General features: G+C 36.4%; 1 protein-coding gene across 1 annotated transcript; it reads right to left on the bottom strand.

Moving 5' to 3' along the window:
• Positions 1–4,510: 4,510 nt before the first annotated feature.
• Positions 4,511–17,721, bottom strand: LOC128213598 (heme peroxidase 2-like). The gene is made up of 12 exons (XM_052919497.1): positions 17,456–17,721; positions 16,189–16,315; positions 15,825–16,036; positions 15,508–15,681; positions 15,260–15,302; positions 14,985–15,097; positions 7,054–7,155; positions 6,753–6,851; positions 6,268–6,522; positions 5,864–6,113; positions 5,500–5,670; positions 4,511–5,253 (listed from the first exon to the last, which is right to left on the bottom strand). Exons 1-12 carry the CDS (start codon positions 17,646–17,648, stop codon positions 4,614–4,616), a joined length of 2,379 nt encoding a protein of 792 aa, XP_052775457.1. The 5' UTR covers positions 17,649–17,721; the 3' UTR covers positions 4,511–4,613.
• Between the last annotated feature and the right edge of the window lie 1,101 nt (positions 17,722–18,822).

The raw sequence follows: 18,822 nt of genomic DNA, 5'->3' as shown, positions 1-18,822 counted from the left end.
AAACTAGAAGAGTTTAGAATTTCATTTAAAGCTTACGTGACTTAATTCGTAACTAAATCATTTAACCTTAAGTTTATAATTGTAATGGTACTGGCACCTGGGATTATTATGCCCGCAAGGGTAGCATATAGTTTTCTGAACTTCTGTCCATCCACCCGCCCGTCCCCACGGTTACCAAGGTCAGTTTTGTGATTTTGATGTCAGTTGGTCAAAGGTCAATGTCACCTTACGATTATCTTCAGTTGAAAATCGGTTTCCAGTCAATATATGAAGAACACTTAGGCTCAGGGATCTTAAACGTACTAGGAAGGTAGGTTGTTGATGGCCATCATATGGACTATATTGATTTGTAGGTCATTGGGTCAAAGGTAAAGGTCGGGATGAACTCCAGTTGAAAATCGAATTACAGTCAATACCTAAAGAATGCGTAGGCCCAGGGACCTCGAATCTGGTATTATAATCTGTTATGGCCAGCAGATTATCAAAATAAGAAAACTATGTCAGTGGATCAAAGGTCAAGTTGGTTATGACCTTAATCTGAAAATCGATTTCCGATTTGGGTAATCTTTTCAACGGTCGTACGACAACATATCGTAAGATCAAGAATGTCTGTTTAATATTTATTGAGTGTCACAACTTAAATTGAAAGTTTTTATTCCAAATATATATTCACTTACCTTAAACTGTCCCGAGGACCTTAAACTTTGTTATGACCAGCAGATGAACCTTATTTCTGTTGAGGTCAGTAGGTTAAAAGTCAAGGTCGTAGCGACCGTAAACGAAAAATACACAGTTTCATATCAATAATTGTAAAACGCTTAGGCCTAGAGACCTCTATCTTGATAGAGGAACCTCAAATTTGACCAGCATCCTTAATTTTCAAATCAGATTTAAAAATCAGATTTCGTTCAAAAACTGAAGAATGCTTGTATTCAAGTACCTCAAACTTGGTATGCTGGTGAAATTTATATGCTTGGCGACCAAATGTTTTTGTATGTTAGTTCAGAACTATATGATAGAAGACCATCGAACAGATTTTTATGTTAAAAGTTATGTTATAAATGAACCAGTGATGGCTTATGGTTGAACATGCAAATAAAAGTTGATCAGGACACGGTCGTAGACGGAGGTTATATGGCTACAACAAGATCCCAAACAACCAGGGCCGTAGTAGGTTAAACGGCTACATAAAGATCCCTCACAGCCAAGGTGGTAGGATGTTATACGGCTACATAAAGGTAATCAGGGTACAGCAATATTCCAAACAGACAAGGTCGTATAAGTAGGTGATCAGGCGACAGACTCAGCGAAGTAATGGCCCTGCAAACAAAACTGAACAGTACTTTATTACAGCCATTTTAAGCATTTTTTTATATTCACTACTTTATCAACTGGACATGAGACACGGCAATTATCTCTCATTCATATCGCAATGGAAAATGAATGGCCTGTGGTTTATTGAAGGCTAGGTGACTTTCGGATAGTCTGATACATGTGATTTTAGTTCTTTATCACAATTTGTATTTTTGCTATGGAGAAAATACATTGAGACAAAAAAGGGGACCACGGCCACCAGTACCACAATAGCCTAACCCTTGTACTAGGTCAGGCATGAGTCATTTGTCTGCATTTTGCGGCAGGCTGTGGTATTTGGGTACATTTAGACGGATGGCCTGTTCTATCAAAATTTCAACTGTTTATAGCGCTGATCCCTGAGAAAAGGGACCGCTGTCACCTATACCATATCGTAGCCTAGTCCTTGAAATGGGTCATGCAATATCGTCTGCAAATTTAGGCAGGCTGTGGGCTTTAGGTTAATCAAAGTTGATACCAGGCCCGTTCTTACATAATTTCACCAATGCATAGCGGTAATACCTTTGAGAAAAAGGCCCCACTGCCATCAACACCATAGCATAACCTAAGCATTGCAAAGGTTATTTTTTTCTTCGAGTGTCGACAGGTTGTGTGGTTTTGGTACATTTAGGCATATACCCTAGACGTGTTCTTTCACAAGTTCAAATATTCATAGAGATGATGCCTTAGAAATGAGGAAGGGGACCAATGCCCCCAATACTACACCGTACCCGAGTCTTTGCCAGAGGGCATGCAATAGGTCATTGGTCTGCGATTATTTTCCGGCTGTGGGATTGTGGTTCATATTAGTGGCCCGTTTCTATCCAACAATGTATAGCGATGATGCATGAACATTAAGAAAGGGGACAACTGCAATCAATACCTGTGTGTAGCCTAGGCAATGTTCTAGATCATATTGAAGGTTATTGGTCTGCGACCTTAACCAAACTGTTGGAATTTAGTTCATTTGAATGGATATTTGGCCCGCTCTAACATATTGTCAACAATTCATAGCGCTGAAACCTTACATATGAGAAAGGGAACGACTTCCACATATACCACAGCGTAGCCTAGGCATTGCCCAAGGTCATACCATAGGTCATTGGTCTACAATTTTTAAAGCAGGTTGTTGCATTTTGGTACATTTAGTCAAATACCCTAAGGCTTTTCTATCATAATATCAACTTTTTTAATATAATGCAAATTATGGGCCTTTATTATTTGACTTAGAAATTCTGGTTAAGATTTTGCATGTAAGCACACATAGGTTAATATCTCAGCAACTACTTGATGTATTGTATAAAGACTTTATACAATGGTGCTCAACAATCCAACCTTCCTTATTAACCAAGTTAGATAACTCTAATTTGCATTTAATGAAAAAATAATTTCCCTTTGTTATTCGACTTTCAAACTCTGGTTAAGGTTTTGCCCTGTCCGTCAGTCAGTCCGTAAGTCCGTTAGTCCATCAGTCCGTCAGTCAGTCTTGCTGTACGTCACACTTCGTTTCCGCTCAATAACTATAGAACACTTTAACCCAGGAACTTCATACTTGGTATGCTAGTTGGCCATGACCAATAGATGACCCCTATTTATTTTCAGATCACTAGGTCAAAGGTCAAGGTCACCGTGACCTTGAGGTTAAGAAACGGTTTCCGCTCAATAACTAAAGATCCTTTGGGTTCAGGAACTTCATACTTAGTATGGTAGTTGGCAATAACTAGTAGATGACTCCTATGGATTTTGAGATCAGCAGATAAAAGGTCAAGATCACCATGACCTTGAGGTGAAGAAACGGTTTCCGCTCAATAACTAAAGAACGCTTGCACCCAGGAACTTCATACTTGTTATACTTGTTGGTCATGACTAGTAAATGATTCCTATTGATTTTGAGATCAGTAGGTCCAAGGTCAAGGTCACGATGACCTTGAGGTAAAGAAACGGTTTACGCTCAATAACTAAAGATCGCTTACACCCAGGAACTTCATTCTTGGTATGTTAGTTGGCCATGACTAGTAGATGAACCCTATTGATTTTGAGATCACTTGGTCAAAGGTCAAGGTCACCGTGGCCTTGAGGTGAAGAAACGGTTTCCGCTCAATAACTAAAGATCCTTTGGGCCCAGGAACTTCATACTTTTGATTCTAGTTGTTCATGACAAGTAGATGATCCGTATTTATTTTGAGATCAAAAGGTCAAACGTCAAGGGTACCTTCAGGTAAAAAACGATATGTTGGCGGTGATCTTAAGCTTAAAAATGGTTACTGCTCAATAACTACAGAATGCTTGTACCCAGAAACTTAATACTTAGTATGCTAGTTGGTCATGACTAGTAAATGACTCCTATTGATTTTGAGATCAGTAGGTCCAAGGTCAAGGTCACGATGACCTTGAGGTAAAGAAACGGTTTACGCTCAATAACCAAAGAACGCTTACACCCAAGAACTTCATACTTGGTATGCTAGTTGGCCATGACTAGTAGATGAACCCTATTGATTTTGAGATCACTTGGTCAAAGGTCAAGGTCGCCGTGACCTTGAGGTGAAAAAACGGTATCCGCTCAGTAAAGAAAGAACGCTTGCACACAGGAACTTCATACTTGGTATGCAAGTTGGTCATGACTAGTAGACGAACCCTATTGATTTTGTGATTAGTCTGTTAATCAGTCAGTCAGTCAGTCAGTCTGTACGTCACACTCTGTTTCCGCTCAATAAACAACAAAACGCTTGCACCCCGGAAATTCATACTTCGTATTCTAGTCGGTCATGATTAGTAGATGACCCCAATTGATTTTGAGATCAGTAGGTCAAAGGTCAAGGTCACGATGACTTCATAGGTCTGCGTTTTATAACTTCACGCACATATAATGACTAGAGAAGCTTGCCTTTCTCTCAATCTGCTGTCAAACAACATCAACAAATTAACCTAAGACTCGGCCAGGTAGGTAGGCCAGAACTAGGGGCGTCTAGACAACAAAAAAACGCATAAAGGTGTACACTCTCGCTCCAAAGTTGCTTATGCGTTGTTAAAAATATATTTCTTCTGTATTTATATTATGCTAATCACAGTTATTACCGTTAAATAAAGTTTCCGCAAAACCAAATTTTGACGAAAATGTTAAGCCCCACTTGTCCAGTATTCTAAATGAACCCATGAGTTGATCAAGAAGGTCAAGTTTATTCAAAATCAATGCATACACAATACATTAAAATTGATGAATGTCAAAGAATTTCACATGACATAAATACAGAAAATATATTTTAATAAGGCCGAAAACTTCTCATGGCTGTCGTCATAAGTGATCCGTCAATAGCGGAAATCCTTCCCCTCGACAGCCGTGACACCTCTGCGCTTACCATGGCTACATGGGGGGGAACAGCGTTACCCCGTCGAAAAACAGGCCGATGAGTATCGCACGTTTCTATTCGGATTTCAAACTGTCGTCTACATGGTTTGCCGCACTCGTTTGGCAGAGGATTGTTACAAATCCGATACCGGATCCGCCATGTCCCAAAACAGCGCGTTCGCTCCCAGGCCGAGTAGCCGCCGTTTACAGGGACACAGCCGCCAGTCGCCCGCCAGGGATTTAGGTCTAAGTGCGGAATGTTATTGCAGTTGACAAGAGTGTTTCCTGGCCGTATACTTTTCAATGCTTTCGGCTGTATGGTACCAATATCTGTATTAGCACAAAAGAGGGAAGCGAGCGTAACCTTCCTGATTTCCTGCAGCTGGTTCCCGGAGAATGCGGTGTCGCCGCTGTTTTCATAGTAGAATCTGTCTCCATTCTTCAGTGATTTAAACTGGCGGCCAATGAGGCAGGCGAAGGTCGGGCCAACCTTTCCCCCGTTGACGGGGAATTCAGACACGCCTCCGGGAAACAGATCAATGTCCTCTGGTGACCTTTAATTACATATTCTTGAGGCTTGATAAGTTTATATACAAGAAAAAAAGAAAACTGTCAGTCGATATTCAAGAGCGTTCCAATGTCATTAGCCAAAACATAAATAGAAAATTAATTGACAAGTCTGTTATGGCAAACCGTCTTTTGGAATATTTATGTATGATGTATGATTTAAGAGATCAGACGAAGCCTAGATTGTATTTAAAAAACAGTGCAAAGAAACATGTTATCAACCTTATGTTTACCTGTAGATACCGTTGAGCTTTTGCTGTACAATCCGTGTGTGAGAAAACTGGCCGTCAAGTTCACAAAGGCGACGATACGCCTGGTAGCCAGGGATAGCATAGTCCCGCCCCCGTTGGATATTTGTTGCAGCGAGGTCCCCGCCGAAACCTCTTTCCCGCTCAAACAGGTGACTTTAAACAGGGGCAAGGGTTTTGATTACGATTTGCTTCTTGTTGGGTGTTTGTTTGTATGCATACAAATGAATTCCTCATAAAACGTTCATGCCCATGTATATTCTAATTACCATTTGTTTGAACTTATACATTGTGCTGGGTAAATATGTATTATGATAAGAAATGCTGATAACAGTTGAAATATACTGACTTTGTTATCTGGTCAGTGAGCGATTTGTCGACTTTTTCCACCGGTGAACGTGTGAGGCCCCGACAAATGTCCCCAACACCCCGCGTATAGACGAGGTCGGGCTTCAGGAACTCGTCTTTGAGGAGGCGATCGGACGTCTTGATGGCGCCATTGTGGGCAAGCACTCTCTGCCAGATGAAGCTGTGGCCAAACCGGTAGGCGGCCGTCGCAAATGCGCTTCGTACCATTGGCTGCTCGCTCGCGTCGTAACCTTTGAATTTGTTTCAGCAACACAATGTATTTGCGTTTAATGACAATTTGATATAAAAAATGGCTATGTCTATGTTACATTATTCCATCATTACAATTGACAAAAAAATTGTTCAAAGATGATTTATATGTAATATTTTCATCAGCATAATTACCATTAACATAACCGTTTGAACGTGGCTTCAATCCGTATTTTGTCATTACTCTGCGCCCCAGTACTTCTGGAAGAAACTCGCTGTATGTGATGTGCTGGAGCTCGGCCCCCAAGATTCTGCGTGCCTCCTGGAAGAGTCGCTCGTCGTCCCAGGTGGGATTGGGGAGCGCGAGACCGCGCGCAAGGCGGTTGTGTTCCCGCACCCAGACCGTGTGCATGGACATCAGCATCGGCTGCTGGTTCACACGGACGTCCCCTGTGTGGAAGGGAACACAGAACGACTTTTGATTGTCTGCTCTTGCTTTGAGTGGGGATTTTTTCATAAGTATGATGATGAATTTCACTAAATAATAGTAAATATGTGTACCCTTTTACCAGTAGTATTTAATTCTTTCAATCTCACTAACTTAAACGGTAGTTTTATACTACTGAATTTCTTTAGATTAGATATTGTTATCGCTCCAGTGGATTGAATACTGCTCATACCAGCCTTGAAGCACGGCCGTGTCGAGGTAGTCAGAATACAGCCAGTTCCGGTTGTAGGCTCAGTCGGTAACAGGTTGTTGGAGCTCGTCTTGAGGAGACCTGCGAACTCAATAAACAGTTTTAAAGAGATTTGTATACTATATTTTGTATCATAAATGACGAACATTTTGAGACTTTTATCATTCCTCGCAAAAAAATCTTACATAATTTATGACTGTGCACTTCACGTCCATGGGAAGTTACGGGGGCTTATGTGAAAGTTAGGGCCATTGGACATTTCAGAAATTAAAGGCGTACCCACCCCCAGTGAGAGTGCGAAGGTCACGGGTCTCGTCGTCCGAGGAGCCATAGATGGCCGAGCCATCAAGGTAGTGGGTGATCTGGTTCAACTGATGACGAACACCTGAAACATACGGAACGGAAAGCCTAGTTGACCTACAATCACGACAACGCGTCCGAGTAATTATGAGCTTATTCCCTATTCAACATGGACTTCTTTGTACTTTTTTGTTGATTAATTAGACTACTTTCTTTATTTTTTATGTCTTTAAATTGATACATTTTAGCAGTTTTTCGCAACATGAATAGTAAACAACATTAGGTTTATATTGCATACAGCGTAAATTAACCTCACTGGTCAGTGGTTAATGAGATAACCACGAATAAAAAGGCCAAGAATAAGCCATTTACTTACCAGTATACTGAATAAACAGTTTTCAGTGTGTGTACGAGTTTAAACATACAAAAAACGACACCAGTATCGTTATTTCTCTCAAGTTTAGACGTGCACAAATATGTTATTAGAAAATGACTTGTGTGAAGATTCATGGTAAAAACTGAAAGCAGCTATTGCGCATTGTGGTGTTAATGGAAAATATTGAATGGAGATGTTACTTTGTTCTTCACAGACGAGTGATGAACACGCTTCATATGATTGTGCAGTTGTGGTTTAAATTCAGAGGTAATGTAGGTGTATACAGATTTATAATTACTGGAAAAATACATGTGCGAAAAGCGAAACCGTTGTAGTGATTTTCATACAAGTTTAATTGACATTGAACTATCAAGTGTGCTGTACCATTAAATGAAAACTTGAAATTGATAAACATTCATTTGACTTTATTTATGTTAAATGCTTGTATTTTGAAACTTTGGTGTTTTATTTATTAAAGAAATTAATATGATTCATTTTCCGAATTATGATGCTTAACAAAGACATTCTTCTTTTAAAAACTGAAAGATTACATGCCAGTCTTGTTTTAGAATTTTGATTTCTGAAATAGTGGGTCTCGGAATACTTATACGCTTCTTCATATGCTATTGAAACCATTTTTTCATCATGAAAACATTTATTTTATGCTACGAAAGATGAGTAGTCAAAATTTCAACACTTAATTAATAAAATGGATGAGATTGCAAGAAAAACTAAAATATTACTAGAATACATATTACACATCTCAAGCAATGAAATAGTACCTGTTACAGAGATGGATGGTAATCAGCAGAAAGTAGAAATAACTGATGATTATTTTTGCGATAAAAATAAAATGTCGATATTGATTACTTCAGGGTAGACATGACCATTGTTGTATTTGTTATCTTTCTTAATCATATTACAAGACGCCAAAAGACGACAGATGAAATTGTTCCCATTACATATTTTTGGGGATCTCCATCGAAAAGGAAATCAGGCAGCATCTGTGTGGAACATAATATTCATTAATCTCTTTACAATTCTGCAATCAAGGAACAATTTCATTTTATAAATTTAGACAAACCAACAAAGTTGGTTAAACTAACTTTTAATGGAAAAATACAATATAATGCGGTTATTCAATTCAAGGAAATACAACAGACAGCAACATGTACACTAAATATTTTTAGACACGACTTTGTTCTATCAGACTATGTTAAAAAGAAAAAAAGTTAATTTACTTCACAAAAGAACAGACCAGGTTAATATTTGACATAGAAATCTTGACATGAATAATAATAATAATAATAATAATAATAATAATAATAATAATAATGAGTGCAGCTTAAAGTGATACGTTTATTCAAAATCAAGACATTTGTTTAACAAACATCAATTTTGAATGATAAACCTTTAAAGTTACACTCTCACAGATTGAACGTTTTGACATTTTTTTTATTTTTTGTCTTGGAACAATGATAAACATACCGGTTCACAAAATAGTTCACAAAAACGTTAACCCACAGGCTCTCGACGATTTGATGATTTAGCGAACATGGATCCACAATTGCTTCAAGTGATATCAAAACAGCTGCAACAAAGGCACTAGAAACAGCAGGGACAGGAGCATTAGAAACAGGAGCTAAAAAGGCAGGTGAAGAAATGTGGAACTACGTTGTAAATAAAGTGGTGGAAAACCTGGAGTCAATCAAAACAATTCAATCAAGGCAAGTAACGCCAACAGGAAATATAATTATGCAAGAGTTTTCAAAGTAAGGGTGAAAGACCGGAAACTGTCCATTATGCTAAAGAAAGAACAGTCCGAGGCACCTAGTGCCGAGGCTGTTTTTTGCTGACATAATTGACTTTTGACTGTTTCCCTTACTTAAAACATGTAAACAGCGAGGTCCAAATCATGAATTTCATAGCGTTATTGTCAGCATTTTTGACTCTGTCACACCGATTGAAAAGATACTAATCATGTGAATCTTTTAAGCAAATCAAATAATTTGCGCCTGTATTCATGTACATGTCAATTGTAAATAATTAATTTGGTTATAATTTAAATAATCATCTTTAATATTCATCTTCTACGGATACATACGAATGCAGACTGTGTTTTCATTGATCATGTTTCGCTTAAGACGGAAACTTTTAAGTTTAAGAATTTTTTTATACTCTTTGAGGGATGTACAACAAATATTCATTTTCCTTTTCTTGTACGGCTGAGTAATCCTCATTCATGTCTTCATTTGGCACTGAGTTGTTACAACCTTAAGATCAAAATTATATATAAAAAAAACCATTTAATAATTGTTTATTCAACCTAAATAAAAACGGGTTTTAAAGTTGTTGTGTTTTTTTCTTCAAATAATTGCATAGCTTTACACCATACAAGAAAATAAGTTTGTCAACACATGTCTTGATTCTACAGTATGTTCAACACACTATACTTCTTTTTCAACTGAGTGACAGTCCATTATTAGAACAATTGCTGTCCATTATTTGAACAATGACTGTCCGTTATTCAAATATTTGACAATCCATTATTAAATAAATGGACATTTAGTAGAATGAAGGTACAGAAAGTAGTCCAATAACCCATATAAAGTACCATTAGAACAATGGACAACGTCATAAACATGTTTTAAGAAAAAAGAAACATCACGCATACATGCTATAAAGGACAAGAAGTTAAAAAAGCTGTATATATCAAACGAACCAATGACACTTTCGAGCTAGAGCAAAAGTGCGGACATCATTGTAAAAAGTAAGTATGACTCGTTATTTTACCTATTATCACGATTATGTCGGCTTATTTGTGAACTTTGGGAATGCAAGGTCATATAAATATGTTTAATCTCCACACGTATTTTAGTTATTTAGAAAACATGCATGTATACAAACAAATGTAGAACTTTTTTTATCAATTTCAAGTGTCAAATTCAAATCAATAAACAACTTACAGATTATGATAAACTTATTTACAGGGCTGGTAGTTTTGATGCTAGTCGCATTGTTATTACTAGGTACTGGTACTGTGATTTCCAAGAACGCTATTTAATGATAACGAGTTTAAAAAGATTATGGAAAATTATATGAAACCATCACAATGGACATACCTACTCGAAATGGTGCAAATATCACAAAGCATTAGACAAATAGAATCAACAGAAGAGCGGGTGTTGAAACATGTTTCTATTTATTTACAAAGAACAGATAAAAGTACAAAGTAGTAAATTCTGATAATACCAATTGTTCCTTACAGTCAGCTAGACTTGAGATTGGAAATATTGTCCTTTGTCGTGAAGTTGAGTATTCAAGTAATGATATGCCAAGATTATTAACAGATGCAATTAATAACGACCATTAACAGAATGATAAAAAAGACAGGAGCATTACCAAATTAATCAAATTTTAGATTCTGTTTCGGTTTATCTACTATAATCTGCTACATGAGAGTGATTCCATTCATCCTGACCCAAAGCAATTTGTTCTATGATGCAGAGTAATTGTCAACAAGGAGCAGATTTCAAGGTACTTGCAATAATTTTAAACGAAGAAAAGGTTAGCATTGATACAGTTGGAAAAGAACTAAGTTATAAAAAATAGCATAATACTACACTGACTTCAATCCATATTCAATACATTTTACCGATGGGCAAAAACAATCTTTAGCAAAAGCTAACGAAAAAGCCAATAACTCTTCGATTTAAACATTAAAATCTATATGAAAAACTACAGAAACAAGCTCATTAGCCAAAAGTTAAACATAAACCCCGTTTAATGACACAGGGTAAACGCCAAAGACATAGAACACAAAAACCAAAAACCACAAACAAGAAGATGGAACAACAGCACAAAACTCCACAAACAACACAGTGCATATATACTATATAAACTAAGTATGCTAATCAAGGATTGTTAGGTACCGCCTTGGAACGGTCAGTAAAATGTAAAATTCCTGGGGGGTTAAACAAGTTTACGTGCACAAACTTCACTCTTAACCAAACAATCCTGAATAAAGTAAAAACGTAAAAGGTAAACCCCAAGTACGTCCATGATTAGGGATCCCAACTCTATCTGCAGACGGAGGAATACAATTCAGAGTATCTTGTTCAAAGACTTCTAAGATACGATGCAGGTAGTATTTAAAACTATGAGCATCACACCCATTCTGTCTTAGAAAATAAAAGGTTTAATTCATAGAGTTTCATAATAAAAAGCCTCATCGTACTAAAACTGGGAACACATAAGAAAACATTATTAAAAATAAAAACGATATGAGGTTGTTAAACTTGTCTTCCAAATGATTACCTAAAATTAAAATTAAATCAAGAGACGTCACATGGCGGAACATTCCTAAGAAAGTCAAAGACGGTTTAAAGATAACTTGAATCTGAAAAAAAAAACCATAAAATAAAGGACTGAAAGTTTAGTTATGTAACGATGCTATATTCAACCTTATGTTTTGTATGAATAATTGGTTACAAACTTTGCACTTGTGTTAACGGCCACATAAATAAATTGCAGAAACACTTTCACAACAAATAAAACTTGGGGAGACCTAAAATATCAATTAGTGCACAATCAAAGAATTGCTCCAAAAATATTGGCTCCATTAGGTACGGGTGCATTAAGTGGTTTGATTAGTAGTGAACTGGCTTAAATACCTGGTAATGGTATGGTTAACACTGTAACTCTTGATAAAAACAAATTACATTCATATTTAACAAATGCTTCTCCGTATCTCCGTATCTCCGTATCTCACAAAAGGACAACTAAGTGCGCTTACTAAATCAAAAGGAAACATTCCACTTAGATTAACAAATTCTCAACACCAATATTGAGGGTTTTACCACTACTTTTAGGTGCATTGGCGGCACCAGTAGCAGTATCAATACTTGGTATATTTGGTAAAGGTCTACAAGTAAATCGTGGTCGAGGACTACAAGTTGATCGCGGTCGAGATTGACAAGGGATTCGAAAATAAAACCAAACAGAACATTTTCCCTGATATAAAAAAAAACAAACTAATTTCATTTTTAAAAAAATCCCATCTTCAACTTTGACATTATTATATGGGTAAAGCATTTAGGAATTAAGGACTTAAGAGTTTAAAGATAAGTAAAGATGATTTAAATGAGAATAATATTACTGAAAATGAATCTTAAATAGTGTTGATAATATAGGAAATGGAACACACTGGTGTTGCATAATTTCCTCACTTTATTTTGATCAATATGGGTTGCCTCCACCAAATGAAGTGTATTTGCTACATTTAACCTTAAAACAAAACTAAATTAAATATCAAGAATATATGAGTGCACTTTGGTGACTGTTGTTTTTTTTATATTAAAAAGTCACAGGAGGGTAATTCTTGCTATGACATACTCTACAAAGAACTCAAACCACTTATTCCATCCAAAAGAGAACATATAATAAGAAATTATTTTACAGAATATGGCAATGTTTAATTATTTATTACATTATGGTGATTCTATTACAATAGTAAAAAAATCATTGGTATTTGTACCCAAGTACCTCATATGTCAACGAAAATCAACTGACTGCTTTTCATTATTTATGCAAAAAGCTACAGAAACAAGCTCAGTAGCAAAACGTTTAAACATAAACCCGGTTTAAAAGTATCGTTTCAGACTAGTATCGTGTACGAGTAAGACATTCTCTTTCACGAAGATTTTCCATCGTTTTTTCCCAAATACTGAGTTATTCATCAATTTAAAGAAATCTTTTCAAATGCATTTTTAACGTTAGTGCTTTTAAGTGTATTAAAGTCAATTTATTCTTTTAGCCACGTTTTTTTCATTTAATTATGATACCATGTGCTAAGTTAATATCATTTCAAAACTAAGATATAAATTAAGACTCTGTTTGTAAAGTACATGCCTTGCTATATCAAAGAGAGATTGGATAAAGTTTGTTGTTTTATCGCTTGCTGCGTAAAATTTACTTTTATGGTCTGCACAAGGAAAAAGCCATTCATCTTTTACAACTGACTTTTCAGGTGCTAGTTGATAATATTAGATGACGCATTTATTTCTTCATTCATATCTTCAATACCTGAATGTGCTTGCATGTTTCTTTCACATTGCAAAGTATCATCGTTTAAATAGGGATCCTCATTTTTTTTTTTTACAAAAGTCATGTAATGAGTTAATGATTTTCCAAAACAAATGGGATCAGAACTTTTGGTAGCTCTTAATTGATTAAATATATTTAAGTTAAATTTATTTCTAGTTCCATGCTAGATATTCTTAAATTGCCTACTTATATTTGTTGAAGCATTCTTTAAAATAGATACTTTTATACTTAATATAAGCTTAATATATTTTTGTCTTATGTGATAATGTTTCTTACCCTGTGGCACTCACTATTAAACAAGGGGAATTTGTGTGGTGTGTTGATATTATCGTGGTTATGTCGCTTTCTATGCACTGTACCAACATAATTTAAACAACTGGTAATAAAGACATTAGATATAGTACAAACAATATCATCAATATTTGCCTGAGAAAAATAATTATATAAACATGTTAATTCTGTTTTGAATTTCTTTAACAACTGTAATATTAATATTATTTAAAAAAAAGGGTTTTATGCTTATCCCATAATTTAGGGATTTTAATTAGTTTGATTACTAATCACCTTCAGATTTAGAGCTAAGTTTACATTTAGTAACTTAAGACGATGGACAATGAACGTCAGACAGTAATTGACTTAAATCATGAATACTTAAGTCAATAATATTCTCAAAAACATTATACTTGAGATGAAATAATCAACTGTACTGCAACCCCAATAGGTAAATTTTGGACTACAAAAATCAGATCCAATATGACCGTTCAACAAAAACATATTATTACTTTTGCACATTTTTATAAGCATATTACCATAGTTATTAACATTTTGGTCAACAGCATTTCTATACAGTGATAAACATATCAAAAGCTGCAAATACGTTTGAATTATTAGTGTATATATCCTGCATACTAAACAAATCAGATAATACTACTAAACTCAATTAATGAAGCATAAGGAAGCTTTACCACTGCTTATCAAAATCATCCTGTTTGCGGATATGGATATCAATAAAGTTGTACTTTTTATTATGACACGATATGACGAGTTCGATGATTGAGGCCAACAAATTCCGTATCCTAACACTCAACCGCTAGGCTTTCGGGGCTGTACAACATCAATACTGCTAGATGAAACATGTAAATTATAGATTACTGAAATTTTAGTGACGGCCTGATAAGTATTAGGAAGTTGTAGCTGGTATAAAACAAAAACGCAAAAAACAAGGATTCAAAAGCAAAAAGGATAAGGCTGTTTGCATAAGTTGATGATGGTACTTAAATATGGTGCAATGTTTCTTCAATTTGTAATAAATATGGAAACCGGTTTTATTAATTCCCTGTCCCTGCTGACACAGCGAATACATAATCTATGAACGGACGCAACACCTCAAGAAATGACAAAGAGCTCAAGAAATGAGAACGAGCTAATATTACCGATGGTGCAGTCAAGTGGAGGTGTTGGTAGAGCTCGAACAATGTTGATGCACGTGCGATTTGGCGGGAAGAAAGGGTCATTCGGTGGAATATCTATAGGGAAGCAACCTGGCCTAAACACAAATAAAATAGAAAAAAACTGTAGAATTAACATTATACTGAGTGGAAATTATATAAGCATATTCGCAAGCACTCCTTTTGAGATCATCACTTATTTTGAAAAAAAACGTATATTTTTATCAAAATATTTATAAATCTAAATCAAGACAGGTCACCTATTTTTCCTCTCGCAACAATCCAAGTTGGCACCTGCATAACCTGAAAAAGTGGTTTACCTTTAAATTAGTTTCAACCTTACATCAATTTTAAATGTCATTTGTTATTATTATTATTTTAACGTGAGTAAATTTAAGTAAAAAATCCTAACCGCAATGTCCCAGAAACTCCCATCATTCTTTCAAAAGTTCATTATGATAAATAATGTGTAAACGATGTAAAACTACACGATTTAATTAGTGATTACCTTGCGAGAGCGCCTGAAATTCTATATCGTGGCTAATGAACTGGCCGATCTCCATAAGCAGGTGCGTGGAGCCGGCTAGAGGATTCGACATGCTGTCGTGGAACTCCCGGCTAATGAGGCGGGCGTTCGGCAGTGGTCCTCCAAACACGCTGGCGGACCGGGGTTCAGACACACCTGTGAAACGTACCGTAGTCTTATATCATGATGTTAAAGAAACAGTTGTCCAAATTCTAAACTTGCTATTCATCATTTGATCATTCATATGCCAAGAATGATATTGAATATTGTCATAGCAACAATTAACTGTTAAACGTTACCGTCATTGTAAATAGGGGCGAGTAATCTCTCAAAAGGCGTCTGCGATCTCCCCCACAGGGGATTGGCCACGTTGTTACAGGATCCATCTATCGTCCGGAACTTGGCTGTCGGGTCACAGTTGGGTGGTTGGAAAGGACAGCGCAGCGCGTCCGGCGGAGGGATCCCAGCGGCGGTTATCTCACGACCAGCGTCTTCTGGACGAATACTCATCCTAGAATTACAGATGTTACAAATAATGGTTACGATCACACACTGTTAGTTGCGTAAACGGACAAATGTGGTGTATACTAATATTTAAACAAATTTTAAGACCTTGATTCCCTGCACTGCCAGTTCAAAATATAACATAGAGGGCGCACCTACCTGACCAAAGTATTTCTGGCGGTATCAAGGAAGGCTTGACCCACCCTACCGATCTCATTCGCGGTAGCCGTAGTCAGCAGCTGTGGCCCTGAAGAATCCCTCAGACCGGGATTTACTCGGTCCACGCCTGCAACAGCAAATCTAGTCATGCAATCATACATGGTGATAAGAAATAAATACGAATATTTATACGACGGTTTTCTTGCCATACTATTGATTGTGCTTTCCTGAAACAAAACATGAAATTTGCACATCATTAGCATCAGATTAAACTATATATTGATACATTTACCATCTACAATATAATATAAATGATAGCAGATGATGCGATGTTGATAGCATTTTGATTTGATTGCTTGTAAAGCATAATTTGTTTGTGTGTGTGTTATGGGGGGGGGGGGGGCACTCACAGTATGTTTCGTCCAGCGTGACTACCCAAGCTCAATACAAACATTTACACATTAACATTACATGCTTGTCGTATCGTTGTGAATATATTGACTTGATATGTATGTACATACATTTGCATATCTTCTTAAAGGAGGCAATAAGCTATTGAATTGAGTTGAATTAAAATTCTGCAGGCTAATCTAATACATAAATACTAATAATTACGTTTCAGATAATAGAAAATAGTCTTCCTTTTTATTTATCATTTCTGATTGGCAACTTTTATCGCATGCATGCATTTTGTTGTGCTATATTTTGAGACATTCCAATATCAAACCTCAAAGTATGTCAAGATGTCCACAGTGTAATGATCAAAACACTTGAATGTGGTTAACGCATAATCATTTTCGAAATCAATTTGACATCATATGAAAACGTGTATTTAAATGTTTGGTTTCATGTTATTTAGCAAATACTTTAATGTATACAGTCCACGTTCAGCTCATGGAACAGGTGAAACGTTGTTGTTGCTTTTTTGTTTTGTTTTTTAATTGTGCTCGAAATCCCTCCTCGGTTATGTATAAACAAATGCTTTATTGTAGTTTTGCATAAACATTTTTACATGAATTTGGAGTGAATTTGGATGTGCAGTATATCCTATGCATATATTTGGATGCTCTGATCTTTGTACAAACAGTGTATGTAACACAAATGGTTTGTAATAAAGGTAAACTGTATGTGAATGCATATTGTGCCAGAACTGAACTAGATACATCAATTTATTTCTATCAAAATATGTGTACAAATATTTTTTATTTTAATTCTTTTTGCAAAATCTGTTTTTGAATAATACATTTTTATCATAATGTTGCTGTACCTTCATCAAACGCGCTCCTGTCAAGTCTGTCTGCCGCGGCAATCCTCGCCTCCACCCCAACTGCCGCCTGGGTGGCGGCGGCCTGGAACTGTGCACGAGACGCACTTATACCCTGACCGGCACCCAGTCGGCATGACAACGACAGCAGTGTCAGCTGTAGAATAACATTGCGAAACTGGATTAATTTCACCATAACGGTAGCTTTCGAAATGATAAAAGTTATTGCGAACGCATTATATAAAGCTAAATCCTAGCGTATAGTTTACGCAAATTATCGCAGATGGTTGCACAAGCAACAAAAACAAGTTATGTTTGAATGTGCACGAATAAAAAACATGTTTCGAAATGAACGTTAATAAAGAGGACAGGATTTCGATTGTTTACTCATTAGATTTTAAAAATCTGCATAGGAAAGTTACGTTATAAATGAACAAGTGATTGCCATGGCCTACATTACGTTCAGAAAAGGGATTTTCATGACAAATGATGATTGTTTTTTGAATAAATTTTTCCATAAACACGGTGATTTAAACCAATGAACAACATTACATTTAAATGGTATTTCACCTCAAATTTGATCACGGAAGTTTATGTTTTATTCATTAAAGATGCTGGCTTTTATGGCTAAAGAGCTGAGTTCTTGGCGTTTTTGGTATCGGCGGCAAAACGTTTAATTATAAAGTGGCAATAAAAAAACAGTAGATACATGGTACGACCTGATCGGGGTCGAGCATGGACTCGGACAGGGAACATCTTTAACTGGCAGTTATCAAGGTAATCGAACATAACGCATTGGGCTTAAGCAGGGGAAAGAACATATATTGTCCTGAAAGCAATAATAGGGTGTATCCCGGGTATCTTAACAACCTGGATTGGGCTTAAGCAGGAAAAAGAACATATATTGTCCTAAAAGCAATAATAGGGTGTATCCCGGGCATCTTGAAAACCTGGATTGGGGTTGAGAAGGGAACCAAAACTAAAGCAACTGTACAATTTTAATTGGGGGTTAAGAATGAGATAGAACATAACCATTCTGAAACCATTGACTTGGGGTTTAGCAGGGAATCGAACATGATATATATAATTAGGGGTTAAGCAGGTGTTGTATCATCAAGCATCCTGTAATTGGAAGATGGAGCATCTGGAAAGCATGAATTGGGGCTGAGCCGGGACTCAAACATCAAGTACATCGGATCTTGGAAATGTTTATTTGGGGATTGAGCTGGATACGGATATGGATTTATTTGTTGGGGTTTGAGCAGGGAACGTAAAACATCGTGGAGGCATTGCTTGGGGCTGAGGAGAAAATTGAGCATAAATAATAGGAAACTCTTTAAATGTTGGAATGTGTAGAGGATTGGAAATTT

Source organism: Mya arenaria, chromosome 13 (genome assembly GCF_026914265.1).
Source record: "Mya arenaria isolate MELC-2E11 chromosome 13, ASM2691426v1".
Taxonomy (NCBI): domain Eukaryota; kingdom Metazoa; phylum Mollusca; class Bivalvia; order Myida; family Myidae; genus Mya; species Mya arenaria.
This window is presented reverse-complemented; position numbering and strand designations above follow the sequence as displayed.

Excerpts from the sequence above, each read along its gene's own strand:
- LOC128213598 (XM_052919497.1), bottom strand. The coding sequence starts at position 17,648 with ATGGTGAAATTAATCCAGTTTCGCAATGTTATTCTACAGCTGACACTG. Across the intron at positions 16,316-17,455 it reads CAGGAGCGCGTTTGATGAAG|GCGTGGACCGAGTAAATCCC; the intron begins GTACAGCAACAT and ends TTGCTGTTGCAG. Across the intron at positions 5,254-5,499 it reads AAGCTCAACGGTATCTACAG|GTCACCAGAGGACATTGATC; the intron begins GTAAACATAAGG and ends ATGTAATTAAAG.